Below are 15,739 nucleotides of genomic sequence, written 5' to 3'. Positions count from 1 at the left end.
TCTCCAGACACAGGGGGCAGTGCATGCTGGAGGCTTTGGTACATAATGAGCAGCTAAAAATAAAAAAAAGCATCCAACAGAGAAGTCTGAACTGATGGGAGGTTAGATTTCACTGGACCATTTAAAAACAGAAGAATTTACATTTCACAACGTTCCATTATCTAGAATGTCACAGCAGACACAGCTTCAAATTATGGGCATGGTCACAGTTGATTGCAGTACACAGATGTCACCCCACACCAGGTGTTCAATTAAAGAGATTTAATTTTTCTCTTCATAGCCTTTATGTCTTATTATAACCAGCTTACTATATACTGAGAAAATGTACTATTAACCAATGTGAAAACAAAAAGACTGTGATTGTGTGACTAGTTAGCTTCAAGCTAACTCTGGTGCTGTGCATCTTTAATGTTTCAAACTGCACACTGTCCCATTCAATAAATAAATAAATGAAAATCTCACTCACCTATGTTTATGTACATGTTTTGGTGGTGGCAGAGCAGGAGAGAAATGTATGCCATACAACTCTTTCACTGTAGCACTTAAATATTGCATCGAATGAGCTTCAATAAAATAAAATAAAAAGAGCCAGGTATGTTAGACGTTTGTCCTGGAACCAGACGGCTGTAATTGGCTCAGCTGCAGAGACTGAGTGGGCTCCAAGGAAGAAGTTGGCCTTGCTGTTGGAGGTGGGATGTGATGTTTTTGCTTGCAGAGGTGGATCTAAAAATGGATTGTGGTTGGAGAGATGGAGTAGGCTGTTATGAACATGAACAACAAAAGGACAAAGACTGAGATGATAGTGGGTAAATATTGAATCATTTTTATGACTTCATTCAGTCCGTCTATGTAGATATCACTTCATATCTACCTTATTTGATATTTTATTATTATTATTATTACATATTTAGGATAATTTACCTCTTCATAAAATTTACAACCTGAATGTCCACTTTGATAACATCCTAAACACCAGAAAGACTGAAGCTTAACCCTAAATTTAGAGAGAGATCCAGTAGTCTCATTTCAAACCCCATACTGGCTCATAAACCTGCTGATGAAGTCTGTGATATAACTGATGTGCTGACATTTTACTGTGGCTCCATTCTGGCACTGCCTCCCCAGAGCCATGACCACACTGCGACTCTTGTTTATCGTTACTCATCCCTGCTGAGTGAACTCATCTCACAGCAGCAGCCGGCCGCATCACAACACCTTAGCCAACAGCTGGCCCTTATATGCTCTGTAGGACAAGCCAGATAACCTTTATACTGTGCTCCTCTGGATTACACATGGGGGGGTGTGACTCACAAAGTCACACTTGTTGCCTTGGCACACTTATAGACTCACATCTGTGCATGCAACACACTTCACACACTAGTATTCATGCGATGGCACCTTTGTGAAATCCAGGCTTAAATGATATATCTGGTGGTATTCTACTTTTTTTTTTTTTTACTGTCAAATCCTATGAAAAACAAAAACCAACAATGCATCATTTCATCTCTCAATGCTGCTTTCCAAACTCATAAAACAGGTCACAAATATGTAGTTTCATTAAAAATAAAACATCCAGTGAATTCTTAAAAAAGATTTAAAAAAGATGGGCTTGGTAATGTTCATCATAGATTATTTAAACGGGAGACGATGCTTGTGTCTTTTGGGCAATATTTTCAGAGGCAGATTAATACATATTTTGTTCTCTAAAGAGTATTCACAGCAGCAGGATGGTGTATGCGAAATTTAATCAAAACTACAATGACCATGTTCATTGTTATTAAGGAACATGTCAGCTAGTGCAATGTTAGTTAAACAGTGTTTGTTTTAACAGTATTTGTTGACTGTATGAAAAATAAGGAATATTTCCAGACTTATCCTTTAACATCAAAGCCTCTATAGGTAAATCATGAAAACATGGCACACTGTACAGTAGGAATTTTAAACCTTGTCACTTTCTTTTACCTCTCAGTTTCACACTGCTTACTTGAAAGCTTGATTGGTCATTTGGCTTCACATCTTGTCAAGATTTGTTCTGGTCTACCAGACGTTTAAATGAACTGGAACAACTTTGTTGACTGGATGGTTCCACTGGCACCATCCATCAAACTGAATCATAACACACCATTGCAGCTGAATTACACGTCTGTGCAAGACTCTGTTATAATATTCTGTGCAGAATATTAGGACTGTCTACTCTTTTGATGATGTTGATATTCTTGGTAAATACAGGCTAAAGCGAGAGCATGGTTTCCAAGGTTACATTTCACTTTTTATTAAAAGAAGACTTATCTTTAAGCCTTTATGCAATACGTGCAAAAGATTAAAATTGGATCATTTGTGGAAGTGTCAGTAATTTGTAAAAAGTTAGAATAAAGAATCATGATACTTGATTCTAGAAACCTCTTGAGTGGATCTGAATCGGAAACAAAAACAAAAAGAAAGAAATTAAAGCATCTTAGATGATCTATTTTTTAAATAGCCTTTCCCTGTTTTATGTCTTGCCTTTTTTCAAATCTAAAAGACAGAAAAATGGCCCACAATCAAACTTGAAACTTGAAACAAATTGTTTCAACCTTGTGAAGCCTTTGTTTGGAGACATGAGGACTTGATCATAAGCTGAATATGACTAATGAAGTGAATGCTATATCACAGCTTTTCAACGATTTTTGTCATTAATCCAGTAATTTATGATGCTATTTGGGTGGGATAGCCTTGGACTAATTTAGAGCTCAAATTTCACATTTGACTCAGCATTTAATGTAGCAATTAGCCAGGTCAAGAACACCATGATTGAATCTGTTATGAAACAATTAAATTCCATTGAATATGCGCAGTAGTGTTTCTCGCTCTGGCCCCACCTGCGCATTTCCGCTTGGTCTACATTGAGATGACGTCTTTTTTTTTTTTTACTTGTCAAGGCTTTAGGAAAAATTCACAGTACAAAGAGTAATAATTGGCTGAGCAATGGTGTCATGCAGCTCTCTTAATACATCCAAGGTCCCAAAGCTTGACAGGCATGCTGTGCCTATGCTATGACTGGACAATCGCTGCTCCAGGGAGGGGTTTATCTGACGCCAATATGAGGCATGAGCAGTATGAGTTAGATAAATCTTCAAAAGTTAGTCTTTTTAGTAGCAGAATCCCTCTTGTTACACATATTTACTGCTATGGCAAAATATTCTTGTGTTGTGGTTTTAATTTTAACCATACCATCCATCCCGATAGTAAATGTTTTTTGTTGGTGTTTGTGTTTATTGGCCATTCATACTTAATAAAGGAGAAAAGACACAAATGCAAGATTCTCAAGAAGGAGAGTAAATGCCATGCATTTATTTCAGCACTGTGACATATCCCTCAGACAATCAAAATTCATGTCATAATTACACTTTATTCACTAACAGTACCTGGCATTGAACCTTCATTTGATGTCATAAACACTACATGAAGTTCTATTTGTTACAGTATGTTTTCAGTGATTCTAGAGGCAGTTTCTTGTGCATTCAAACTGTTGTATAAACTGTAACATTATAGAATTCCATACCAACTTTTAAACAGTGCTTACGCATATTAACAAAGGACTAATGTTTGCACCAGATCTCTCGTTCTCTTTCAGTGTTTCATTATATCATTGTTGGTTATGTCACACACTAGTCCAACCACATCGCTTCGCATTCCAGTGCAAATAATGACACTAGAACAGGACAGCAGATGTTTCCACCTTGTCAAAGTGCAGCTCTGAGCACAACAGGAACACGATGAACTATATGGCAGTATATACATGTCACTCACTGTGTTAGCTTTCATTAGCGTTCACATCCTTTTTCACAGTTAGTACTTCAGAAGAATATAGATTCATGGATGAAAATGGGGGAAGAACAGAGGATACATCAGAGGATACAGGAATAAATACAGCTTTTTTAATGCATAATAATAATTTATACTGGTATGTATAGCAGTTCTCATATAATATAATGTACGCAGGTAGCTTTCATTCCTGTTTGGTATATGTTCTGATAATGGCAATAATGGCAGCTGTGGGGTTAATCTCCTCCCAGAGGTCTATCCACTTGTCAAACAGTACCAATAATGAATTTGCATGTGTCTCTGTGTGGTGTGATTAATAATTTGGCTGGCAAATAACACAATCCCATTACAGTAGCATGGAGCTATTATTAGGACATAATGACGCCCAAAGGAATGAATACTTGAAAGAGTAACAGCCTGTCACACATGAATGTACCCGCATGGAGAGGTGTGCTATGTAGATGGAGGGCCATAGAGTCTAGTACTTGTCATTTATTACAGAGTGTGAGCATCCTAGGAGCTTGTGTGCATGATCTCTACACTCAAAGTTTCAGAAATATCACTGACTGACTGACTAGTCATGAGTGGGTGCTTGTCTTCCTCCTCCTATCTCTCACATTTGTTGGAAGTCGTCAAGGTTTTGGAGTTGGGACCTGTGACAGCTGCTGTCACTTGCGTCTTCGGTATGTCAGTCAGCGTGTGTGTTGTCAGTGTTGTTGTGTTGAGGTGATGCAGAGGAGGAGAGATTCTGTCGATGGCTTGATCTGCTGTCGCTCAGTGCTTCATCCAGTTTGCTCGGTTGCCTTCCTCGCGGTGTCATCATGTCTATCTTCCTCTTCTCATCTGTAGACTATAGGGTACACCCTCTACCTCTCTCTCTCTCTCTCTGCTGGGTGCGGTGGAGGATTCTGGACTATAGTGGCAGACGGATGTGCATGGCAGAACTATTGGGCCGTGCAGCCAAAATATAGATGGCACTCTCCTTTAAAAAGTCTGCCCAGGTTGCTGGCCTGTTGAGTATAGATATCGTTTTTAATTATTGGAAAAAAATCAATCATTTTTTTCACAAAATAAAGTACAATATACTATACTTTAAAGTTTCTATATTGTTCTTATTGTCAACAAATACCATGAAAAAGCCAACAATGAACTGATCCTGCTTACATGTATTGTTTGTGTAGCCAAACTCCAATATAGCTTAAATCCTCTGCTTTATTGACTTCCATTATTGTCCAAAAACTATTTGAAAAACAGTGAGCCTGTTTCACTGGCTGACATGTTCCTTCATTTGAAGAATAAGGGCACTGCAGTAAATTTTGAGTCAATAGAACATCCTGGTGCCTGGTACTAATTTGCCTTTTGTTTTTGTTTGTTTTTTTTAAATAAAAGTCAGCCTTGGCCTGTGCCACAGACATGTCAAAGAAGTTAGAAATCATTAAAAGAAGGACTAACACATTGTTGACTTTTCATGGAATTTGATAACAATAAGAAAAATATATGGTAATGCCAGACATTTCCTGCCACACACACACAATTCAGCTCATAAAACTCATAATTCTGATCTGATAGATTTGAGTCTTTAGTGTCTCACCCATAATAACCTCACTAAATATGAACATGTGCAGGCATTATCCCGCACAGCATAAACCATCTTATAATAAAATGCAGTGATCATGCAGTAAAAAAATGATTTGGTAACTTATTATAATAAGTATCTGGCCTCTGTTCTGTTGCAATTTGCCTCATGTTGCTTTGAAAATTCAGTAATAAAATGAGTCTTTGTTAGACCTCTGTCAAAGCATGTTCTGCTAATTAGTATTCAACTTAATGTGTCTCTCTTGTGTGGCTGTCTTTGTTACTGTGGCTCCCTGTTGTCACTGCCTGAAGTGTTGGTACGCTAGCGGCAATTACTGCAAAATCTTGTAATGTGGCATGAAGAAAAGTCTCAAAAGTCATGACAACACGTGCCAGAGGGGATTTGTCTACATTATTTGATGACAGTTACAAATAGTACAACAGGGAACACTGCAGGATCACAACAGTCATATTATGTAAACTGTACTATAACACTGGTATTTGCTGAAGTGCAATTATTTTGTAAGACATTTCTACACACACTCACTAAAGATACAAGAGGACAAACCTGTTGTCTTCAGTCTTACTCCTTTCACTGCCAGAGCTGGCTGGGCTGCTCTCACATATGGGGCCAACATGACTTATACTGTACCAAAGGACAAAGAATTAAAAAAAAAAAACAGACAGAAGAGTGTGTGTTAGCAAGTACAACAGTCAATGAAGGACAAGACCTTGCACTGAAAAAAGGGAAAAAACAAAGGAAATCATAACTCACTAAATTTTATAATATTCATTCCATCTGTTCGAACAACAGAGCACCCATGGTGATTGTAGTGGGATATACTTCACCTCACTTTAATGGCCACACGACCAGAGTCAGTGAAATTTGTTTTTCAGTGCAGCATGAAAAAAATGCTGAGTAAACAGCATTGTCAGCACAATGTATAGGGAGAGTGTGTTGCCTACATGCGTGCAAAACTGCATTCAACTATAACTCATTTGGATAAAATATTGGTGAGCCCACAGTCAGTATTTCATTGTCAGTGGGACAAATCCAAGAATAATCATGTGGTGACATAATTTTTCAAGTCTTGATCAGAGCTGCAATTATTTTCATTATCAATTAATCTCCGATTAGTTTTATGCCTAATTGAATAGTTGCTTAATCATTTAGTCTATAAAGTGTCAGATGCCCATCACAATTTCGCAGAGTCCATGTGACATCTTCAAGCAATTTGTGTCCACCAAAAGTCTAAAACTCAAAGATAATAATCACACAATGACAGAGAAAAGTGGGGAAATTTGAGAAGCTGGAAAGAGAGAATGTTTGTTATTTTTGCTTGTAAATTGTAGGTAATAAATTTTCTGTCAATGTACTAATCATTGCAAAACTACTCTTGATGCTCTGTTTTCATTTTAAGGAGAAACTTGTTTCAAGATACTGCCTTAACTGTCCAAAATCAGTGAGTAACCCTAACCATCCAAAAGAAATCTTAACTCAAGGTTCCCTTTGTTCCTCAGTTAATGGAGTTTGCTCTGCTTGAGTTAGTATGTGGACCTCGAGTTAAGATTTATTTTGTCAAACTCCTATCTCCAAAATGAAGAATGAATTTTCAAACCTAATGTAGATTTAGTTTTAGGGTGGATTTTCTTTTTAATGCCTTATATAATGTGGAGCAAGAGAATATCCCAAATGATTATCTTCCACACCTATGTGAGTAATGTGTTTTTGATATTTTAGAGTCAGATTGAAGCTTTTGTAATGGACCTTCTGACTGATGGCTCCTTGAAAAACACTTTTTCACTCTCACACTGTAGCTTGTAAATGTCTGTAATCCAGTGATCAAAGAGAGCAGAGCTTTCTGACTCACTCGATATTTATTTGCGTTTTAATGAGCAGGTCTTGGGTTGCATTTTAGTGTCATGTGTGGAACTGATGTGCACACCCTCACCCTTTTGGTCCACAATGTCCTCTTACATTAATAAGTGAGGCTTTTAAAGTGAAGCTCCCCTAAAGAGAACAAAGGGCTTTCTTTTGATCCCTATAATTGGAGGCCAGACTGAATCTTCTCCATGCTTCCATATAACAAGACCTAATCATATGAAGGGCTCACATTGTGCTCATTAAACTTCATTCAGGGAAGCATGCTTCTTTGATTGCAGTATGCTCGTAAAGAGTTGTAGTTTGGAGTTAAGAGGGTTTTAGAGAGAGGGTTAAATTACAAATGAATTTAAATCGAGGGGTTGTCTGAGCATACTTGAGGATTGCAGAGTGCTTGAGGGTGTTGAAGGGAGGAAAAAGAAGACAAGCCATGCGCAGTGCTGAGTCACACTCACCCACAATTCATAGGAGAGCAGAGTCCCATGAGTCTGTGAGGAATGCCGCATGTTGAATAAGTGGGAGGTGGAATGGTACAGCAGAGAAGATGTGACAGCACAAGTGGTAAAAAGCAGTAACAAGCACATGCGTACACACACACACCTCAGTGGTGGAAGATGCATTTATTTCAGTGCAAATCTGAGATACTTGTACTCTTATATTTCCAGCTTATTCTTCTTTACATCTGTACTCCACACTCCATTTGTAGTTCTTACTTACCAGATTCAGATTTTACATAAAATACATAACTATAACTATATGTTTCAGTATACTGTAACACTCTGAAAGGGATCATCCTGCATAGTCAATACCTTTACTTCTGATATTTAAGAACATGACATTTCCTTAATGCAGGACTTTTACTTGTAATGGAGCACTTCCACTTTGTATTATTGCTGCTACAAACATGATTTATTTTACAGGTCCTTTAATTTGATAAAACTGGGAATCTTCCATGTAATTTCCAGGTATTTAACAGTTAACAGTTTTCTAGGACTTTTCACAGAAAGGGGGGGGGGGGGCGATTTGGTACAAATTATAAGAAAAAATGGGGGAAATGATATATTCATTACATTCCATTATATGTGGGTATAATGAATATATATAGTCATTATATTTGGGTTCCTAATTGTTAATTTTCAAAAATTCTTAATAAATTAGCAATTCTTTGACTGACATAAAAATACTTAGTTTGTATTAGTAGTGGCATAGATTCTTTCTTAAAAAATCTTTAATGAGCATATTTTCCATGTACAACAATATTAAGATAAGACTTTATTGATCCCTGGAGGGGAAATTTGCATGTTACAGCAGTGCAGGGAACAAGGAAACAGATATAATAAATTGCACAACCATTTCTAAGAAATGTACGAAGAATGAACAGCTACAGAGCAAGTACTTTCAGGAAATTGTTGAAAAAATTAAATTTGAAACTACAACTCAACCAATTTAACTTTACTTTTCTATTTTTCTTATTATTTGTACCAAATTGCACCACCCTTTCTATAAAACTGTCCTAAAAATGAACTGTTGAATACTTCCAAATTACTTCCAGGAAATTTGTATAAAATTGAAAGACCTGTAAAATAATAGGTTACCTGATTTTTCTGCCACTGAAACACACATAAAGCTTATTTTCCTTTCCTTATTACTCTGATGAAGTCTGTCTCTGGGTGTAAAATTGATAAAGGAGCAGTGATATTTTCTAAAACATTCATGGTATTGTATATTGAGTGTGATTCCTTATTGCATTTTCTGCTATAAATACTATTTAAAAAAACAGCTGTAGAGTGTAATCCAGTAGAATAATAGCCCAGTAAAGACAGATTTTTTAATTTTCCTTTAAGCCTACAATGTTCGACTTTTGTAAAGACAGTTTGGCTGTATGGTTTTCAAGGCTGTACATTGTGGTTGAGTTGCACTGGATTGCGTTATGTTATGAAACGTGATATTGTGTCTCTCCTTTGATGCAGCTTCATCAAAAAGCATCTCAAAGGTATTTGTTGCAGGGTTGTCATAATGGATTGCCCTATACTGTACATATGTTCATGTTATTGTGTCCATACCTATAGCTGTTTCAGGGTAAGAACCTAAAAAGATCTCAGCCAAATGAAGCACAAACAGCTCTTTACTGAATTTGCCTCGAGATTCTTCAAAAGATCCAAGCAAATACAGCAAGTGCTTCATCTAATAAATGACAATTTATTTAAAGCAGGAATTCAGTCAAACTCAGCATCAAACAGGCAGGCAGCTAAGTGCCTGCTAACGACAACTGAGTGGCAGCACAGACAACATTAATGAGTAAAAGACATTACTTTGGTGCCTTCAATATGAAGGGAGAAACTGGCTATATTTATTTTCCATTTTTACTTGTTTCAGCATCATTTAAATGTATTTGATTTGATCAAAGCAGAAGCACTGACAATCACAGGCTTTATTAAGTCCCTTTGCTATTCCTTTATTAGTATATTTCACTGGTGTGAGCATTTACTGCATTTTATTCCACACTGCTCAAAGTGCCAATCAAAAACAATGCCTTTTATTCTTCAGTGATAGAGAAAACAACATGCCCAGTCAGTGCACACTGGCTTGACATTTTCAGTGTCAACGTAATGAAGAGAAGTAAACAAAATGTCCAAGTGACTGTGGCAATGGCAATCAGATCTCCCAAAGACTCGACAATGTGGTGATTTAGTCGACCCTGCATGACCTTGAGGGACTTTTAGTCGAAGCAGATCACGGGGTTGTAGCTGTGGTTTTTGATTTGGCACACTGGACAAGGGGCATGATAAATAGTAAATGCTTACACACCAGTGCAAAAACTCAAAGGAGTACAGGTTTGTTGAAATCTTGTTTTAATGAATGATTCATATTCTGTGAATTCATTTCATGTGAATAAGCATTTCTTTTTGTTTACTTATTTTATTTATGACTATTTTCTTCTCCTTCAACATTTGGAAGCTTGATGCTATGCAAATGATGTAATCAGCGAATGGTGCAGTGGAACAAGCATGCATGTATTAACTTTGTTTCTCCTCCTCCATTTTTAAAGCTAACATGACTTGGCTGTTTTTTAGATACAAAGATAGAACACATTTTCTTGACAGCAACTCCAACAGTGGAGCCCTGCAGCCTAGTGGGGTTTTGAGTTCACAGACTCACGTGGATGGGATTTACCTTAAAGCTTCTGTATGGATCTCTTACTGATAAATGCACATTTGCCACAGTGAACGAAAATTTGTTTTAATTAGTTTCCATCTTCAGGTTTTGATTGAAGGCATTTACTCTTTAAAGATAATTTGGCAATCTAAGTTAATGACATCAACAGCATATCAGGTTTTCCACTTTCCCACTCACAGCTTGAACATGAATGAATTGACCCTGGGGTTAATCTCTGGGATGAAATCAGTACTACACGAATTTATGGACGCAGTGTGACAATTTCCATACACTGATTCAGACGCATTACCATACCATCTTAGCAATATGATGATGAAACTTTAAACTATGATGATGCTTTATAATGTTACATTTTAAAAGGTATATACAAATAATACTTGGGAAGAATTTAAACAAATATAGTTACATGAATTATTAATTTGGTAAGTATAGCAGTTTTGGAAGTAGTATTCTTGCTTTTAAAATACAGAAATTGAAATAAATGCATACAAAAATGCAATGAATACAAATCCAAGTCTAAGAAAATAAATCTATTATAAAATGGTAATTTGATGCTATTTTGAAAACCTCATCTCAGTTGGTATCATCCCAAAGACTGTGGGCTCTAGTAGCAAAAACATAATTAGTATTTGATTATAGGCTAAACTTATTTCGTCCTTAGATCTCATGCTGCATCAACATGGAAATGACCAAATATGTAGTAAGAAGCAAGAGGCAGTCGGGCATTTTACATAAACAAGAACTGACATCTAACCTAAGTTTGATAAATTCAAGTTGGAAGAACAAGTACTGCAACACTGTACTGCAGTACTTAAAAAGAGCACCTAAAACACAATTAAGTTGTGGATAAAATGTAGAAACAAAGCTGCAAACTGAACATTTAAATTGGTAGAGAGAATCTAGAGTCATTGTTCATTTGGGTTCTTGCAGGTTAGCCAGAGGGAAATCTATTTAACATTAAAAAATTTCTGTTGTCGAACACTGATGCTGAAAACTGTCTCAACTGATTTTATCATTTGATATTTTGGGCAAGTAAAGCTGTGTGTCATCTGCAAAGCAACAGAAATGGACACTGTTATTTCAGATCATGCCAACCAGATGACCCACACGTAATGAGAACAGAACACAGTTTGTTTTCTTGTTTCCAGCTTCTTCGCTATCTCTATTCCCTAAGCAGCTAAACCTTTTTCCCTCAGCCAGTTGGCATACACTGAGATCCCAAAACTCCTCCCAGACTTGTATATAGACTTGTGCAATTTTTTTTCTCAATCTTGAAATGGAATACTTCAGATTGTTTTCTCAAAGCATTCAACATAAAGCTCTAGTTTTGAAATTTACTATTAACTTTTGAGCATAGACTGACTGCATTTACTGACTCTCATTTGGTGTGCTCACCTCACATTGCACGACTGCGAGTCTTTGTTGAGCTTGTGGAACCAGGACTGCTGGGCCTGGCGGCATTCTGCTCTTGTGATCACACCATCTTTATCCAGGTCCAGACCAAGGAACACTGACCGTGCGTTGTCTCTTTCCTTGGCAGTCAACAGGCGCATCAGTGAGTTCTAGGAAAAATGAAATGTGTGTCAGATCAGGTGACCTGGATCACTTTAAATCACTCATATTAATTCCACTCTCCTTTTATGATTTCAATTGCTGTAACTTAGGGGCCTGGCAACGGTATTTTTAGGGCTGATTTATTTAACCTTAATCATTCTCAATCACATTAGCACTGTCTGACATAAGCTGCTGGCTCTGCTTTACCCCACGCTACCCCAGAGTCACACCAAATTGCAAATTTAATCTCCAAAGCCATAAACAAAGCACAATATTTAAACCGTTGTGTGGCAATCAAGTAACAATAAAAAAAATATTAATTCAGGTCGGGTGGGTGAAGGCCAAAATTTTGGCAGCATTTGAATATTTCAACTTGTTTCTCCATTCCAATACTTTACCTCAGTGCGGAACTTCCTCAGCACTGCCAAAGACTCAAAATAGAGGAAGTCCGACCATTCAATGTGACCCTTCTTCTCAGGATCCAGGGCTGCAAACTGGGCCAGGACTTCTTCCTCTTGTTCATCAGTCAGGTCCTTATCAAACTGCTGCTTGGATACAAAGTGGTGGTACTGCAGCAGCTCATCTGACACCAGGCATGACTCTACAGCGGCAAGGAACAATTCATCACATCAGACCTAATTAGTCACTGAGCAGTCTTCCAGATATAATTAACTTACGGTGCCTTAATTTCTACAAAGGCAAGACCACCTCCGACGGATTGCCCTCCACCCAAGCCGCAAAACAATACCACGCATTTGGACATATACACAATACATACACACACATCCCTATAAATAGATTCCCTAGTTGCCAACATGTCCAATGACATTGACAGTGTCACCAGCACCTGCTGCAGTTTAACAAAATGTATTTTTTAACCTTGATTCAGTGGCTCACCTGGGATGATCTTGCACTGCTTGAATGTCTCCATAAGGCTGTACATCTCTTCATCTGTCAGGAGTAGGTTCAGATTATCCTGCACAAAAAGGTGAAACGAGGACAGAGAATTACACTTAATAAAAAAAGAAAAAAAAAGTGATGTAATACACTGTTTTTTTTATAGTCAGTGGCAAATTACTTTAATAAGTGAGTGTGCTCTAATTATAGGGAGTTGGCCTCCTACAATTAGCTACAAGCATATGAAGTAGGCTATTGGATTGTGAATTCATTTTCCAGCAACTAATCTGTTTCCCAGGTGATACGCATGATGTGCTGTTCTATTTCATGTCCTTTTCATAATTGTATCATTATTAAATTACCACAATGCAGATTACCACAATGCTTGATATTTCACTCAAATTTTCATATATTCAAACAAACCCATCATGTCTTTCTCCTCTTTCAATTAAATCCAGGTGTCTAGCACTGTACACTCATCCTACTTTAATGGCAAAGGGCAGATAAATATATACATTTCTTCCCAGTCTAGTGTAGACATCAGCAAATCCACAGGCAAGAAAAATCACAGGAGACACTGATTTGATTATTTATATTTGTATATTATTTGTACATTATTTATCAGATAAGTGGCATGATGAAACTTTAATGATGCCTTTGGGATTATTGAGGTAAATAAATTCCAGTTTGTTTCCATAGTCCTTAATCACAATCTGTCAGGGCTTCATAAAAGCCACACTCTGAAATATAAGTATATATATAAATAATATAAATGTGCCAGTGCAAACATGTTTTTCACTGTCTTGAATTACCTAGTCCTTCCTTCCTGCTAATATTTGGGTGCTGCAAGTGGGTGGTTCTGCTTAAAATACTTATTATGAAGCACATCTTGGATACAGGAATCTCACTAAGAAACATAAGATCCATCATTCATTTATTTATTCATGCACTCACTCATTCAGGATTGCCCTACATCTGCCCCATTCCAAATCTAAAAATGACACAGGATAATAGACTCACTTCCTGTCTGCAACAGTCCTAAAAAATGCATGGATGCAGTCTGGGACACCATGTCCTTGTTAAAATTTGACATATATAATTTTAAAAGAGGTTAACCAAGTAAGAAGTATCTGAGCTGAGTGACAGCTGTGGCCACAGACCAGCCAATGAAGAGCTATTGGTAGCTGTTGAAAAAGCCTCCATGCTTTCTCTTACATACTCATCCTCTATTGGCTGCTCTCGGCAGTTTTGCAGTTTTTCTACAACTACCAAAGTCACTCAAAAGTCCAACATGGTTAAATTTCAGGAAAGGAAAACAATTTCAGAATAACAATATAGTATGCACACCAGAGCTGTAGTACCAAAACTCAACTGTAGCAATTCTGAATCATCTCAAAAAGTAACCAGGTATTTGTACAAGTGGGGAAAATGGACTAAACCAATGTGACATTACAACAATCAGTGTAGTCCCATAAAAGTTGGCCCATCATCACAAGAAAAATGACAGTATAGGTCTAAAACTCAGCCAGCAAAAATGACCTATAGTTAAGTTTACACCATTACGTAATTATGACCCAGCGAAGTGACCCAGTTCTGATGACATCAATATAAGGTGACAATTTGCCTTATTAGAAAGAGGGTTGGGATATTTTTTTAAAAAAAACATAACAACAATTGCTGTGCTGTACTGTTGCCATGATGACGAAGGTTGCATAACTTTGAGAAAGTACAAACCATTTTTCAAGTGATCAGTTTAACCCAAACTATGATCTTTCCCTAACCCTAACCAAGTGGTTATTGTGCCTAAACGTAACCAGGCCTTAACCAAAACATTGTCACACTATAAAACATAATTCATTTGTAACAGTGATTTGTAACAGTTTTGAAAAGAGGCATATTACGCATCTAGGGGTCATTCTGAGAACCCTCCTATTGGTCATTCTGGAATGCAGGTACAATTGACCTATGTGGTTCTTTCATTATGAGAATATGTTGATAAAAGTTTAGCGAACAGGTGGCTAACATTAAGGTTTGGAGCACATAAACATATAGTATACTTGTGTTCATGTTGCTTTGTGTGTACATTAAGGAGGCTAAGACTCAATACAGTTTGTTACATAAATTATTTCTTGTTTTAGAGGTATCTTGTTCCTGCTCACTTCTACAGATATAATGTGTTATAAATGACAATGCATTCAAATCTACAATGTGTCACCAAGTGTATCACCAAGTCAAATGTACCATGCTGTCATTATTGTGGGCAATAATCAGCTAGGTCAGTGGATGTAAAAGTGGGGTCCGGAGAGCCCCAGGGGTCCTTGAGGGGGCTCCAGGGGGTCCCCGGGTTAACACAATGACAGAATGTATGACTATTTTGGTCATGGATTTCATACACTTTCTATTATAAAACATCTGAAAGCAATAATCTTATCTAATGGGGGACCATGGGTCACAATCTTATCAAATGGGGGTCTGTGGTCTAATTTGTGTCAGTTTAGTGGTCCTTGACATGAAAAAGTTTGAGAACCACTGAACTAGGTGATTCCCACCTCTCGTGCACAGTATGTTACATCAGATATCAAGCTTGAAATGCAGCAGATCACCTTTGGACACTGGTTGTTTCCATTGCCCTCAGTCCCCAATGGCGCCTTAATGCATGGGCTTACTGGGGCTCAAGCCCCGGGCCCTGGAAGACCAGGGGCCTCACGAGACATGAGCTTAAAAAAAAACAAAAAAAACCAGTAAACACGATGTAGGAGAATAAGCTACCTGTGATGCGGGGGCGGACGTGATGAGGAGTGAATCGTCTCGCTGTGCTTCAACACTCTTTGTAAAAACATGATTTAAATC

At 37.4% G+C, this 15,739-nt stretch overlaps 1 protein-coding gene across 2 annotated transcripts in view; it reads right to left on the bottom strand.

Annotated features, from left to right (window-relative positions):
• Positions 1-3,294: 3,294 nt before the first annotated feature.
• The window catches only part of phf24 (PHD finger protein 24), a 31,136-nt gene continuing 18,691 nt past the window's right edge, over positions 3,295-15,739 (bottom strand). The window contains exons 4-9 of one of the 2 annotated variants that reach the window (XM_067574806.1): positions 12,890-12,968; positions 12,391-12,593; positions 11,834-12,000; positions 7,717-7,749; positions 5,948-6,025; positions 3,295-4,814 (exon numbers count right to left, since the gene is read on the bottom strand). In XM_067574806.1, the coding sequence (XP_067430907.1) occupies positions 4,718-4,814; positions 5,948-6,025; positions 7,717-7,749; positions 11,834-12,000; positions 12,391-12,593; positions 12,890-12,968 (657 nt within the window). In that variant the 3' untranslated portion in view covers positions 3,295-4,717. The remainder of the gene's footprint in view (positions 4,815-5,947; positions 6,026-7,716; positions 7,750-11,833; positions 12,001-12,390; positions 12,594-12,889; positions 12,969-15,739) is intronic. The other variant, XM_067574807.1, reaches the window with a different exon arrangement.

This window comes from Thunnus thynnus, chromosome 19, assembly GCF_963924715.1.
Source record: "Thunnus thynnus chromosome 19, fThuThy2.1, whole genome shotgun sequence".
Classification (NCBI taxonomy): domain Eukaryota; kingdom Metazoa; phylum Chordata; class Actinopteri; order Scombriformes; family Scombridae; genus Thunnus; species Thunnus thynnus.
The sequence above is the reverse complement of the archived record's forward strand: the minus strand, read 5'-3'. Positions and strand labels throughout refer to the sequence as shown.